At 45.2% G+C, this 14,501-nt stretch overlaps 1 protein-coding gene across 2 annotated transcripts in view; it reads right to left on the bottom strand.

Moving 5' to 3' along the window:
- Ubr2 (ubiquitin protein ligase E3 component n-recognin 2) overlaps positions 1-7,402 on the bottom strand; it is a 77,861-nt gene extending 70,459 nt beyond the window's left edge. For both annotated transcript variants that reach the window (XM_051204537.1, XM_051204538.1), the window contains exon 1: positions 6,928-7,402. In XM_051204537.1, coding sequence (XP_051060494.1) covers positions 6,928-7,005 — 78 coding nt within the window. In that variant the 5' untranslated portion in view covers positions 7,006-7,402. The remainder of the gene's footprint in view (positions 1-6,927) is intronic.
- Between the last annotated feature and the right edge of the window lie 7,099 nt (positions 7,403-14,501).

Raw genomic sequence — 14,501 nt, 5'->3', positions numbered from 1 at the left:
GTCCCCCTTCTGCTTCACTCAACACTGACACTTTGTCCTCACCATCAGGCAGGCTTTCATCCCCCCCCCCCCCAGAAGCCTTCACCCCTTCCCCAGGAACAGTGTGGCCATGACCTAGGGGCTCCACCAGCCTTGTCCCTCTGCAAACTTTTCCAGCCTCATGGCTGTGGTAATTTTCAACAAATACCAACTTGAGTATGTCATACAGCTTCTCATTATGTCTAAGGTCAAGCCCAGGAAATGGCTGCAAAGTCGTGGCTTACTTCCCCTGCCTTAAGGCTATTTCTAGCCACTCTCCTGAGCGTACTTGCTTTGCCTCAAGCAGTGAGCACCTGGGTGACTGCAGTAAGTTCTCACTCATACGGACATTCCAGAAAGATGACCCACATGGAAAGAGAGCAGAGGGGGATGTCCAAACCTGCAGCATGGGTCAGTTAAGTCTAACAACAAACCCACTGAGCCCTAGGTAAGCACTCTCCAGGCACTCTGTTGTCTTTCCTCTTTCCCGCTGTCCTTCCCTGGCCTTCTGCTGCACCCTGCCTCGGGAGGCAGAAGTGGGCGGATGTCCAAGTAGCCTGGTCTACAGAGCAAGTTCCAGAACGGCCCGGAACTCTTGGGTAGAAACAGGAAGATCATGAGTTCAAGGGACTGTGATCAAGCCTAGCACTGAAGGAGTCAATGTAAGGAGCTGGAGAGGTGACTCAGAGGCTAAAAGCATTTGTTGCTCTTGCAGAGGATCCAGGTTTAGTTCCCAGCACCATGTGATGGCTCACAACCATCCCTAACTCTAATTCCAAGGCATGTGATTTGGCATACACATGGTTACACATCCAGGAAAAATACTCATACACAGCAAACAAACAAAAAGTTAGGCCTTCATTTAGCTATTATCTACACGATCATCAGCCCACATATTTCCTTCTAAAAACAACATTTTAAATATTTGTAAGGTGGCACATGTTAACTTTTTAGTCAATCTCATGTTCCAGACAACTTTGCTAAAAATCTAAACACTTGGTTCACAAGGCTTGGTACCGAAAGAAAGGCTAAAAGTGAATTTCCAAACGTGACCTTCATGTTTGCTTTGTGTAAGCAGGAAGGGACTAAATTATCTTTAAATGACAATATTGCTTAGGAGACAATCCCGCATGTTAAGGATTCTCCCTGTAAAGAGGAGCTATAAATCAAATTGCATTCGTGTGGGAACACAGTATGTGAGTATGCATCCGTGCACACACAATTTAGGCTCCATAGTTACTAAAAGCGCAAGCAGTGGAGTCTTACTCATTAAGGGTTTTTTGATTTTGTTTGTTTTGAAACAGGGTCTCTCTATGTAGCCCTGAATATTCTGGAACTCTCTATGTACACTGGACTAGCCTTGAGCTCTGAGAGATCCTCTTGCTTCTGAGTGCTGGTATTAAAAGCATGCACCACCACATCTGACACAGTGAGTTTTTAAATGGCACCTTTATTGGTCACATCCAAGGGCAAAAAGTCCAATTGTTTACCCAGTGTCAGGTAAGCCAAGATAAGAACAAACATTATCAAACTAGCCTATGCATTTTTTATGAATGAAAAAGTAAGAAATCTGAATAAAATTTTACCTGACAACACTATGAAAGGTTTTACTTAAAAGCATTCCCCCCCCCAAGCTGGGCAGTAGTGGCACATGCCTTTAGTATCCCAGAGGCAGGTGGATCTCTGTGAATTCGAGGCCAGCATGGGCTCAAAAATCCTGTCTAAAAAAAAAAAAGAGAGAGAGAGAGAGAGAGAGAGAGAGAGAGAGAGAGAGAAGGCCTCCCTCCTCCCATGAATGAGGACTTGAATTAAAAAAAAAAAAAAGTGAGTTTAAAATGGTGAAAAAGGCAGGGAATGGGAGCACACCTGTGATCCCAGCACGTGGGATGTGGGGTACCAGATGTTCAAGGTCATCTTCCGCTACTTAAGGGGTAAAAGTCAATCTCATTATAAAAGAATGCGGGAAAAAATTAGTTTTATGCTCTCATCTCTGCTAAAGCCTCACTTTTGTAGAACTGTAATCAAGAAGCAGATGTTCTGAGATGCAATGATGTAGTATTGATTGTGGCTCCACTAGCGGATGTATCAAATCTGTTAACAAAGTTTCTGTGGTTAAAAAAAGAAGCTTGAGCTGGAGAAAGTAGAGCCAGCTCTCCCCACCTGTCAGTCTAGATCCAGGGGATCTGATGACTTCTTTTGGCCTCTGGAGGGCATCTGCACACATGTGCACAGACATAACTAAAAATCAAAATTAATCTTAAAGGAAAGAAAAATGTTAAGGCTATTATCCTTACATGAAGCATGTCATTAGTAAAACAAGTATCTAATTTTAAACATTGTTTTATTGCATGCTACTACTTCAAAACTTAGGTAAAAAAGGCTGCCATGTGATCCCCACTGCTTAGAAGTAGACCACAGGGGTTGGCGACATAGTTCAGAGGTGCAGAACTCATAAGGCCATGGGTACCCAAGACTGCCAAAATAAGTAAACAAATACTAAAGTGTATTACTGTTGTGTGAAAAAGTAAAGCCACCTAATATTTTTGGACTATTACAGGCACCTTAAACTGATTAACTTAATATGTATTGTTACAGCAAGAAAAACAGGATTGTCTCTCACAATGATTGCTCACATATTTCTCAAAATAATAAAATCAACAGCTTTTCATATCAGTTCTCACTTGCTAAATGCAGCTGGGGCTTCCTCACAAAACATTATTGGGATTTCCAATGTGGCTGTACTTTAATTCAGATACATGGACTGGAGCATTTATTACCTTGCAAGACCCCCATCAAGTAAGTAAAGAAACTGTCACCTCATTCCACTAAAGTAAACATGCTATCACAACATTTCCAGCTTTCTTTTGATTGACTGTTAAATTTAACCCTTGGGATTGAGAGCATATATAATATAGAAACAAAAAGACAAGAGAATCCCTAGAGGTTAGCTTTCTTAGCTATTGCACCTAAGTGTGCGATAGCCAGTTAAAATTGCATCCTTCAGGCACATCTGGTTTGCTTTCAAACAAGGCTATGCAATCTCTCCTAGTAAAATGGAGTATGGAATTAGAGGAAAACTACGTTAAGATAGAGGTAGGAAGATACAGAAAAGGGCAATAAGCTCATGACAAGTGTTCAGTACAATTCATGAGAAAGTACTTCATACCTAACGTAACGGCAATAATCAAAACCACAGACAAGTGCTGGCAAGAATGGGAACGAAGAGCCCTCCTGCACTGCTGATGGGTTATAAAATGCCGCAGCCTCTCTGGATACAGGCTGGCAGTTCCTCAAAAGACTTATTACCATATGACCCAGCAGCTCCACTCCTAGGGACACGGCCAGGAGAAATCAAAGTGTGCACACACAAAACCCTACACAAATATTCACAGTAGCTCATTCTGGATATCCAAAAAGCATGAAAGCTCAAATATCTATCCATCAGTGAATGGATAAAACTATATCTATTCATGTGCTATATCCATCTGTACAAGGAGCTATTGTTTGGTAATAAGAAGGAATAAAGTATCAATGCACTCTACAACACTGATAAACATCTGTGAAAAGAAAGAAGAAAAACCATAAAATACATTGTATGGTCCCATTTATATGATATATTCAGAATAAACGAATCTTTGGAGACAGAAAATAGATTAGCAATTGTTTACAGCTTGGAGAAGCAGAGGGACATGTTCCTTTGGAGGGGTGATGAAAATGCTGGAAAGGGAAGTCATGGTCATACAGTTCTAGAAACGCATCCAAACCCTGGAAACACACAGTGTGCGCTATCTGTCCCTAAGACTGTCCACAATGTCAAAGCTAGAAATAACCAACACACCCACAAAACTCCACACAAAATGTCTATAATGAGTGCTGGCAAGACAGCCTAGTGGTTAAAAGAGCTTGCCTGACAAGCTTGGTGACCTGTGTTTAATCCTCGGAGCCCACATAAAGAAGGAAGGGAAGAACAGACGCCACGTGATGCCCTATGACCTCCTCAAGAGTGCCTGACATGCATGTGGATTCACTCTCCACACACACACACACACACACACACAGACTTGACTGCTAGCGAGCTCCAGGGTCCTGCTGTCGCCTGCTCCCCAGCGCTGGGATCACAGCCACATATTGCTGTGCCTGGCCTTCTAAGTGGGTGCTGGGGAGAACAAGTCCTCCTGCCAGTATGAAGAAGCATTTGACTGAATGAGCCATCTCCCCAGCTCCAAATTTCTTTTCGGAGGCAAGGATCCCCTTCGTAGCACAGGCTGGACTGGTACCCAAGTGATCCTGCTGCCTCAGACATTGTGTCCATACTCATAGGCCAGGTGGCGTCACATGCCTGCAGGTCAAGCATGCAGGAGGCTAAGGCAGGGAGATTCTGGGTTCAAGACTAGCCTGGGACACACAGCAATCCCATTTCAAAATAATGACACAAAAGGCATCAGTACTTATTAAGATGGAATTGGTCTGAGCTGGGCATTGGTGGCACACACCTTTAATCTCAGCACTAGGTAGGCAGAGGCAGGTGGATCTCTGTGAGATCCAGACCAGCCTGGTCTACAGAGCTAGTTCCAGGACAGGCTCCAAAGCAATACAGAGAAACCCTGTCTCAAAAATAATAAATAAATACATATAAGTGGGATTGGTCCTAGAAAATTACCAATTATAGAGGTCTAAATTCTGCAATAACTACTTTTTCTGTTTACTCTTCTCTAAAATTTACTTAATAATTTTTTTTTTTTTTTTTGACATAGGTTCTTATTACATGGACCTGGCTGGCCTGGAACTCTATTCAGACCATGCTGGTCTCAAACTGATAATTACCTCCCTCTGCCTGCCTCTGCCTCAGAAGTGCTGGAATTAAAGGAATGTACCACTACACCTGGCTAAAATTTACTTTTAACCTAAGAAAAAATGTCATGTTAATTTTTAGTTGGAGCCTAAGGCTGGAAGATCAACAATGTTAAGTATTTGGCATCCTAATAAAATACATCCAGTAAACACCTCTAGATGCAACACTAGGTAAAATTATACAACTGGGGAGTATGACGGTTCTAGTGTGCATCTGCTCTACTTGAAGGACTTCTCTCGGCCTTCGGACTGCATTTCCTACGATTTAAAAGGGAACTGAGCAAAGAGTAGCAGGACTTAGGGAGATCTTACAAGGTAACAAGGGTCCGTTGGGGATGGAGATGGCTCAGCACCCACACAGGCACCTGTAACACTAGTTCTTGGGGATGTGATATGCGTGGCCAGGGTGCAGACATCTGCACTCACACACATACCCCGACACACAATTAGAAATAAATGAGTAAATAAACAAAAAGGTTTTGTTGCATTTCCTTATCCCCCCCACCCCCTCCTCCATCTGCTTGAAAATTTCATCACTTAAGAGCTGGAAGTGACAGCCTCTGGCACTAGTTTTACAAATGGCGCCTCAGGGACTTCAACAAACTGAGGGTACTCTAAACATTTCTAGAATGGAGTAGCACCGCTAATGTCACTAGACAGCAGATGCAAAAAAAAAAAAAAAAAAAAATCAGTGGGAGAGGAAAAAACCAAAAACCCATAAAACAAATCCCCACTACTTTGACATAAACATATTTGACAGCACTTAGAAAAGGGTACCAAGTCGCAGTTGTTATTTACTTCCTAATTTTCTTATAATAAGGCTTTCATTTCCTTTTCCAAATCTTGATAAATCAAAGGCAGATGAAGGCTGAAAATCCTTGGGTTGTGCAATTTCACACGGGAAGTACATGAAAACAGGCCGCACATCTTAATCTTACAAATATATAAAACTTAGAAAGACTCTTCAGGCAACAATGGATTTTTAAAAAATTTATCACCTTTATACCCTCTCACTGACTTCCAGCTGAACTCCCTTAGTCTCATCAATTCACTCCAAATACTCAACAGCCTCATATACCAAATATTGTCCCCAACATGCAGTGTGCTGACGTGTTGAAGAGTCACTCATTTCCTAAGAGCTTTTCCAGCTGCAGGGCCTTCAAGACTTCTCCAATTGTTTGAGCCATTCGGTCACTGTGGACATTCTGTTCTGATAGGTGTCCCCTGCCCTCACTGGCAAAAGACAACACTGAGTCTGCCGAAGTTAATGTTTTTATACTTTTGCTACTTATATTAGCCCTTACTGAGTTTGAATGGCTTAAGTTTAGGGCCTAAGGGCTGCTGACACACCGTGATCAACTCTACCATTAATGAGCTTGCATCTGTTAACCAGAACTGCTTTCTCCAAGTTATATAACGTCGTTCTCTTCCAACTTTTCCCAACTCCTAGAAAAATTATGTATTTTTAAAAATCTCCCAGTCGCCAGGCCCAGCAAACGTGTCAAGACACTGCATTGCACACAGGCACCAATCTTGCCATCTAACTACACAAACAAATGCAAAACAACTTTTTCAAAAGGCAGTGAGGGTGGATTGTGGGGATGTGCTGTTTGCAGTCTGGATGCCCCCCCACCTCCCCCCTCCCGGCAGTCCCAGCAACAAAGTTGGTGAGGACAACATGCTAAGCGCAGACACTGCTCGGCTTATCCCAAGGAAAGGAACCACAAGATAAAGTAGGGCGAGTACACGGCAAGGCTAGGAAGCCGCTCGCTCGCTCCCTCCCGTACGGCATAAAGGGCAGGCCCGAGTGGATGGAGGTAAAGAGGGATAACGAAGGCGCCGTGGTAGAGTCGCCAGGTATAAGGGGGCCTGGGGACCTCTGCGCACGGAAGGCTGGGAGCAGGCTCGATGGCCTCCTGGGTCCTTTCCCCCCCAGCAGGGCCAGCGCGGCTGTTACCCGAAGTCAGCGGCGCGCACCGGGATTTCCAGGACTCCGTTCCTCCCCCGGGGCGCGGCCTTCGAGGGCCGGACGTAGCCCTCCCGGGCTCCCGCACTCACCCCTGCGATCTCCTCGGCGGAACATTCCAGCAAACTGCGGTCGATGGCCTGCACCTCGGACTCCAGCTCCGACGCCATCTTCTCTCCTTCTCCCCTCCCCGGGCGTTCTCGCCGCTGTCGCCTCTGCCCGGGCCTCGGCTTCGCTTCTGCTCCCGCAGTTGCGACGGTCGCCCCTGTCCCGGGGCCGTCAGTCCCGGGCCGTCCCGGCGGCCGCGAGCCGAGCCGCGCAAGGAGCAAAGCGGGACGCGAACCTGCAGCGAGGACGGCGGCCGCTTGCGCGCGCGCCCGGGCTCAGCGCCCAGAAGTCAAGTCGCCGCCTCGCCCGTGACCCGGGGAAGGACACCGAGAACCCCAGGCCTGGCACTCCGGATGGCCACTACCGCGTTCAACGCCAAGAGAGGGGCAAAAACACCCAGGCGGGGGAGCACAGCATTCTGGGTACTGTAGTCGTTCCCAGAACGGCCAGGGAGCGAAGTGAAGCCTCTAAAAAGCCGCGGCGCGAGAGCATCATGGGAGTTGTAGTCCATCCCCTAGCGGAAGCCTGGAAAACGACACCTTAGAATCCGCGAGAGGAACTTCAACGCCACAAGAGCGAAAGAACGAGTGAACTGTCGTTTTGGTCTCTTAATCACAATTATTCTAGTCATATTTTGATCTCCCCAGCACCACTAACAGTTCCTGGCGCGATAGACACTCGGCTGTCTGTCAAAAGTCTGGTGTCTGACAAGCCCTCAATTGTCAAAAGAATGAATGAACCGCGCGTTCTATCCTGAGGTTCTACTGCCTTGTCATCCCGGCCCTAGTCATCGAGGTGTATTTAGTACCGAGGTTTCGAGAAGTTTTAAGACATATCCTTCCAAACTTCGAAAGTAATTTCGTTTATGACCACGGATTGAGTTTTTTGTTTTTGTTTTTTAAGCCTTGATGCAAAAGAAAAGTAGTCTAACGAGGCCACTTACAGACCCACTCTCGGGGATAAGGGAGTAGAACAGCCCTGGGAACGCGCCTACTTCCGCGTCCAGCCCGCCTGCGTCCTGCGGCTGCGCGGAGGGCAGCCAGGGAGACGAGCTGGCACTGCCATTGTTTTGTTTTGTTTTGTTTTTGTTTTTGTTTGGTTGGTTGGTTTGGTGTTTTGCAGGTTTTCAAAGGTTGAGAGGGGAAAAAAAAACAAAACAAAACAAAAAACTTTAGGATCCAATGGCAGTTCACAAGGCAGCAGAAAAGGTACTGGGTATTTTTCAGCTACGTTGCTGCAAGATTATACTGACCAAACTAGAGGATTTAGCCTTCAGAGCAGATTGGTCAGAGGCTAGTATGTACTGGCTGTAATTTGTGACGTGTATTTGAATACCTTTTAAATTATCTTCGTGGAGAAGTTTAGGCTCTCCCAGGTGACCAGACTCTAGTTGCCCTGTAGGAAGAGGCTGATGTTTTCGTCATTGGAGTTGTTAAGATTAGATCTTGCAGCCTGGCAGCCCTAATATGCGAGGCTTGGGCATTTGTCCTCAGTAGGACAATTAAAGAGATACGCGATAATGAAAAAGCAGAGAAGGGAGACTTCGATATAGCTACATTGGGAAGAGGGACAAAAAAGTCCAGGACCTATCCTCCTGGCCCACCGAAGCGCAGCACCGCAGCACCTTGTTCAGGTTTCGGCAGAAGGCAGTCCTGGTCAACGTGTGGTCCAATCCATCGCGTATCTATCATTGTCTTTATTCCAGTCTCCTGCAAGGAGCACTGACAAGCTGTAGAAACTGCAAGAAATCTCTTTCTGGCTCTGGTTGATACCAGGCACCCGACTCCTATCCCTTGGGGTCCATTTACTTATGCCTTTGATGCTAGGAAATGAAAGGCATTAACTGCCCTCAGGAGCTGGGCCCTGGAAGAGTACCCGAGGAGGGTTGAATGAGAGGGGCCTCTATAGGGGCTTACATATTTGAATGCCTGGGCCCCAGTTGGTGGAGCTGTTTGGAGGAAGTGTGTCCTTAGGGTAGGGCTTCCTGGTTTCAAAAGCCCTTGTCATTCCCAGTTAGTGCTTACTTCTGCCTGCTGCTTGTGGGTCAGATGTAAACTCTCTCTCAGCTCTGTCCAGTGCTGGGCCTCATTCCCCACCGTGATGTGGACTCACCCTCCGAAAATGTGAGCCGCAATGAGCACTTCCTTCTATACATTGCCTCGGCCATGGCATCTTATCACAGCAACAGAAAAGTATCAAACACAGCATTCACTCTTTGGAAGTCTGCCTTCAACTCATAACCCTCAATGAAGAGGAAGAAGGCTAGCCCCAAGTTACTCAGATTTTTAGGCCCTTCTGTTATGATAAAGCTTGTGGTGGACCAGGACAGATTCTATGGTAGGTGAGGGTGACCGAGGCAGAGGGACAAACATGCCAGGCAGACAGAGCTTAAGTGAGAAGTTTTATTAGAAAGGGACGTGGGGGCGGGGGAGGAGAGGTAAAGAGACACAGAGACAGAGAGAGGACAGAAGAGAAGAGGGAGACAGGGAAAGTCCTGTCTGCCCCAGGGGAACAGTAAGGAAGAGGGAGGGGAAGGGAGAGCATTATGGCTGGGCTCTTTCTTTTAAAGGAGTCCTTTACACCTGCCAGCATAATGCCTGAATCCTTACACCCTCCACAACCGTCCATGTCCACAGCCCCAAAATGTCACACAGAAAAATATCTTGTCTACCATGTACCTAGGATTGATTTCCTAGCTAAAGTAAAGCAAAAATATTACTACTGAGCTTATAAGATGTCTCAGTGGGTAAAGTTTGCCATACCAACTTGACGAGTGTCACCATCAGAGTCTGTAGTGAGAGGAGAGAAATAACTCAGTATCTGTCTTCTGACCTTCATACATGGCATGGCTTGAGCACACGTATCATGAAGTTACAAGTTTTTAATAAAAGAAACTATGAGGAACTGGAGAGAGTTCAGTGGTTAAGAGTGCTTGTTGCTCTTGCAGAAGACCCAGCACCAATATGGTGGTTCACAACTGTAGCTCCAGCCCCCAGGCATCTGATGCCTTTTTCTCGCCTCTTAAGGCACCAGGCACACACATGGTGCATGTACATGCTAAGCAGACGAAACAGTTGTACATGTAAAAATAAACAAATCTTGAGGAAAGAACGGAGCCAGGGCACCACACATGCTACACCTATCAGCCATGCTAATTTATCCCAGAGGAAGGCTTGATTTACATATGGAACAGTTCTGAGCCAGACCAAGGTTAGGGCATGACTATGGTTTTGCCAATATTGTGGTATTAGTCAAACTCTTAAAAGATTTTGCCAGGCTTGATGGCACAAACCTTTAATCCTAGGACTCTGTGGGCAGAGGCAGGGGGATTTCTGTGTGTTCAAGTACGGTCCATACAGTTCCAGGATTTCCAAGGTTATATAGTGAAACATGTGGTGGAATATTATTTTAAGATGCGTTACATCTGTTTATCTTGTGGAACATTTGTTTAATGATGCAAAGATGCATATATATTTTGGGGGGGGGCTTTTTGATACAGGGTTTCTCTATTAGTTTTGCAGCCTGTTCTGGAACTCACTCTGTACACCAAGCTGGCCTCAAACTCACAGAGATCCACCTGCCTCTGCCTTCAGATTGCTGGGATTAAAGGCGTGCGCCACCATTGCCCAACAATGTATTGCATTTTTTTTTTTATGTTGCATTTGTTTAAGTCTGTGAAGCTGAGTTAGTTTGCCTGTCTAAAACACCTTGGATGGTCTACTAAAGAGCTGAATGCTCAATAGCAAGGCAGGAGAAAGGGTAGGCGGGACTGTCCGGCAGAGAGAATAAGTAGAAGGAGCAAGAAAAGAAGAAGAGGAGGCCATCAGGGGCCAGCCACCCAGCTACACAGAAAAAAGTAAAGAAAGGCATACAGAAATGGAGGAAGGTAAAAACCCAGAGGCAAGAGAAAGATGGGATGATTAGTTAAGAAAATCTGGCTAGAAATAAGCCAGGCTAAGGCCAAGAATTCATAAGAATAAGCCTCCGTGTGATTTATTTGAGAGCTGGGTGGTAGGGCCCCCCAAAAAGCCAAAGAATAAAGAGTTAAAAAAAAAAAAAAAAGCAACAGACACCCTGTAAAAAATGTAAAAGGAAAGGTACACCCATACCCACACATGACCCACACATGCACACACATGACCAGGTGCACACAGGTGCCCTACATGAAAGCAGAAGGCGTAAGAGGAGAATGTCTGGGGAGAAGAAAGTAATGGGAGAGTGTGGTCTTGTCTTCTGCACAGTGACTGCGCCTTAATCTACTGCATTTTCGGTCAGCAAATGCGACTCTGCAGTTACAGTCCGGCTTCTCTGGCAGTGGCCCGGATGCTCAGGCGCTACCTCTGGCGCTGTTGTTAAAGGTAGCTTTAACTAAATCGCTATCATTCTGTCTATAAATAAAACTCGAGATTCAGGGGCTGGAGTGAAAACCCGCTAGCTCAGAGAGGTTGAGTAGCACCTAGCTGACCTCCTCTCCTTGCTGGCCTCTCCCAGACAGAGCATCCTTCTGCTCTGACAAAACAAAAAAAAGTCAAACCACTCCAGATCCCTCCCTACTACTTCCGGTGTATCCCTCCATCTCTTCCAGACGCGCTCTGAAGCTCTACGATTACTTTCCGTTTTCTAGCTGCTAACTCGGCTTTCTGACCCAAGGTTAATTTTATGCTAACTCGGGTTCACGGTGTGATCAACTATCCCCAAACAGGGGAGCAAAGGAGCAGAGTACAATGATTTATATGTCTGAAAATGTCATAATGAAGCTGTAGGGTCAATGAGAAACAAACACTTGCCACCAAGCCTGACGACCTAGGTTCAGTTCTCCAGTCTCACATGGAGGAAGGGGAACCAGCACCCACAAGTGTCCCTCTGATACTTACGTGTGCATTGTGGCACACATATTAAATAAATATAAATAAACAAATGTAAAACTGAAGATATACATGTATGTAATTCTAAAGCAATAAGAATACCTTTTAGAAGGAAGATTGAATATGCATCTTCCTTTCTTTTTTTTAAGATTCTTTTATTAATTGTGTACACAGTGTTTTACCTGCATGTCTGCCTGCACACCAGAAGAGGGCACCAGATTTCACCATAGATGGTTGTGAGCCACCATGTGGTTGCTGGGAATCGAATTCAGGACCTCTGGAAGAGCAGTCAGTTTTCTTAACCTCTGAGCCATCTCTCCAGCCCCTACTCTCGGTGTCTTTCAAAGACTCCTTTTTGCATTTTGCTGAGCTGTGGTATGGACTGTCCATAGTACTTCTTCATGTCCAATTAGACCTGATGGGAAGCCACAGCTGTGCAGTCTAGAAGCCAAGACAATGTCTCCTCTGGGCCTATATCAATCCCAGGCACTGAAATGGTTTCTGAAGGAATATTTTTGAGGTGTTCTTGTTTTTGAAAACTGTTTTTGTTAATTCTTTAATAATTTCATAGAATATATTTTGATAATATTCATCCTAACACCTCCAAGGTCCACCCCACCTTCCTACACCCCTAACTTTATGCCCCTTCTTTTCATACCCTATTGGCTCAAATTTTATTATCCACATACTCCCAGGCTGCTTGTTTTAAAACAGGACCTCCTTATTCAGTCCAGCCTGGTTGGAACATGGGCTCTTGTCTCAGCCTCCTGAATACTGGGACAACAGGCATACACCATTATGCTTGAAAAAATTTTTACTCTTTTTTTTTCCATTTAGTTTTTTTCCCTCCTTGAAATAGGGTCTCATTATGTCACCCTGGCTGTCTTGGAACTCACTATGTGGAACAGGCTGGCCTTGAACTCACAGAGATTTGCCTGCCTCTGCCTCCCTGAGTACTGGGATTAAAGGCATGTGCCACCATGTCCAGCATTTTCCCTCCATTTTTTTTGTATGTGTGTGTATGTATATTTGTATGTTTGCATGCATGTGTGCATGCACAGGGAAGCCTGAGGTTAATGTTGGGAATTGCCCTTATTCCATGAGGTAGATTGTGTCAGTCAAACCCATGGCTACAGATACGGCTAGTCTTACTACCTGGCTTGCTCTGGGGATCCCTTGTCTCCTTGTGTGGGTTATGGAGGTCTGAATTCTGGCTCCCGTGTTTTTGTGTTTTTGTGGCAAGTGCTTTAACCACTGGGCGCTCTTCCCAGCCCTCCAAAGTTTAGCCCTAGCACCATCATGTCATTCTTTCTAATTACTTTGAGATCTCTGACGTTCTTTTTAAAAATTCTTCAGCTGAATGGTTGCCAATTGTCTTAGGGTTTCTATTGCTGCATGTGTCACCAATGCCCAGCTTACTTTAATATTTTCCTAAGTTATTTCACTTATGTGCATGTGTGCAGGTTCTGCATATGTATGGAACCTGTGTGTGGGTGCCCTTGGAGGCCAAAAGAGGGTTCTGAACCCACTGGGTTATGAGCCTACTGATGTGGGTTCTTGGAAATGAACCTGGATCTTCTAGAAGGGCAGGGATTACTCTCAATCAAGGCAACTTCTCTGTAGATGGACTTTGTTTTCTGCCACCAGCCCCAAATAATGACACGGAGACTTCTTATTAATTATGAAGTCTCAGCTTATAGCTTAAGCCTGTTGCTAACTAGCTCTTTTATCTTAAATTAACTCATTTATATTGATCTACAGTCTGTCATGTGATGTTACCTCTCTTTCATCTTTCACTTCCTGTTTCCTCTCCATCTGGCTGGTGACTCTCCCCTTCCTCTTCCCAGAGTCCTCTCTGTCCCCAGAAGTCCCACCTAACCTCTTTCTAGCTATTGGCCATTCAGCTCTTTATTAAATCAATCACAGCAATGTATTTCACACCGTGTACAAATACCATGCAATGCATGGCTCCGGTCCCAGGAAGAAATTTATAAAGGAATCCTTAGTGTTCAGAGTCAAGGCAAAGCCTTTTCTGCTCTCAGTGAACACTTTTTCTCCAGTGTTGCGGTTTAAGGATGTTACATTCCTCTGCTACCTGAGGTTTGTGTGGGAGGTCAGCTTCAATCTCAGTCAAGACACAGTGTCTTGTCTTCAGTTTCCATATTAGCATCTAACCCTGAGCTTTAACTGTCAGTTAATGACTTGAATGTCTCATGACAGGGTGAGGGAGGGGCTAGAAGTCTACATCAAAATTTTGGGAGGTGGAAAGCAAACGGATGCCAACTTCGCAGTTAGAATCCAGAAATCATAGCCAGGAGTAGAAAAACTCAGCTCAGATGAGGAAAATGGCCCACTCAGCTGGAGAGCCCAGTGTCTCATTGGGCATGACGGTGCACTTGGACATGGAGACACGAAGATCAGAAGTTCAAGGCCATTCTTAGGTACATGATGAGTTTGAAGCCAGCCTGGGCTACATGAAACCCTGTCTCAAAATAAGTAAATAAAAATCAAACATAAGTCAATAAACCAGAACCCCATGTTGATTTTTTAAACAAACAGTGTGTCTTTATATTTGCGTAGTATTCTATGACAGACACACCATATGTAGTTGTCTTTTTTTTTCCCTCCAAGACAGGGTTTCTCTCTGTAGCTCTGGCTGTCCTGGAACTTGTTTTGTTGATCAGGAAGCCCTC

Source organism: Phodopus roborovskii, unplaced genomic scaffold (genome assembly GCF_943737965.1).
Source record: "Phodopus roborovskii unplaced genomic scaffold, PHOROB, whole genome shotgun sequence".
Taxonomy (NCBI): domain Eukaryota; kingdom Metazoa; phylum Chordata; class Mammalia; order Rodentia; family Cricetidae; genus Phodopus; species Phodopus roborovskii.
The sequence above is the reverse complement of the archived record's forward strand: the minus strand, read 5'-3'. Positions and strand labels throughout refer to the sequence as shown.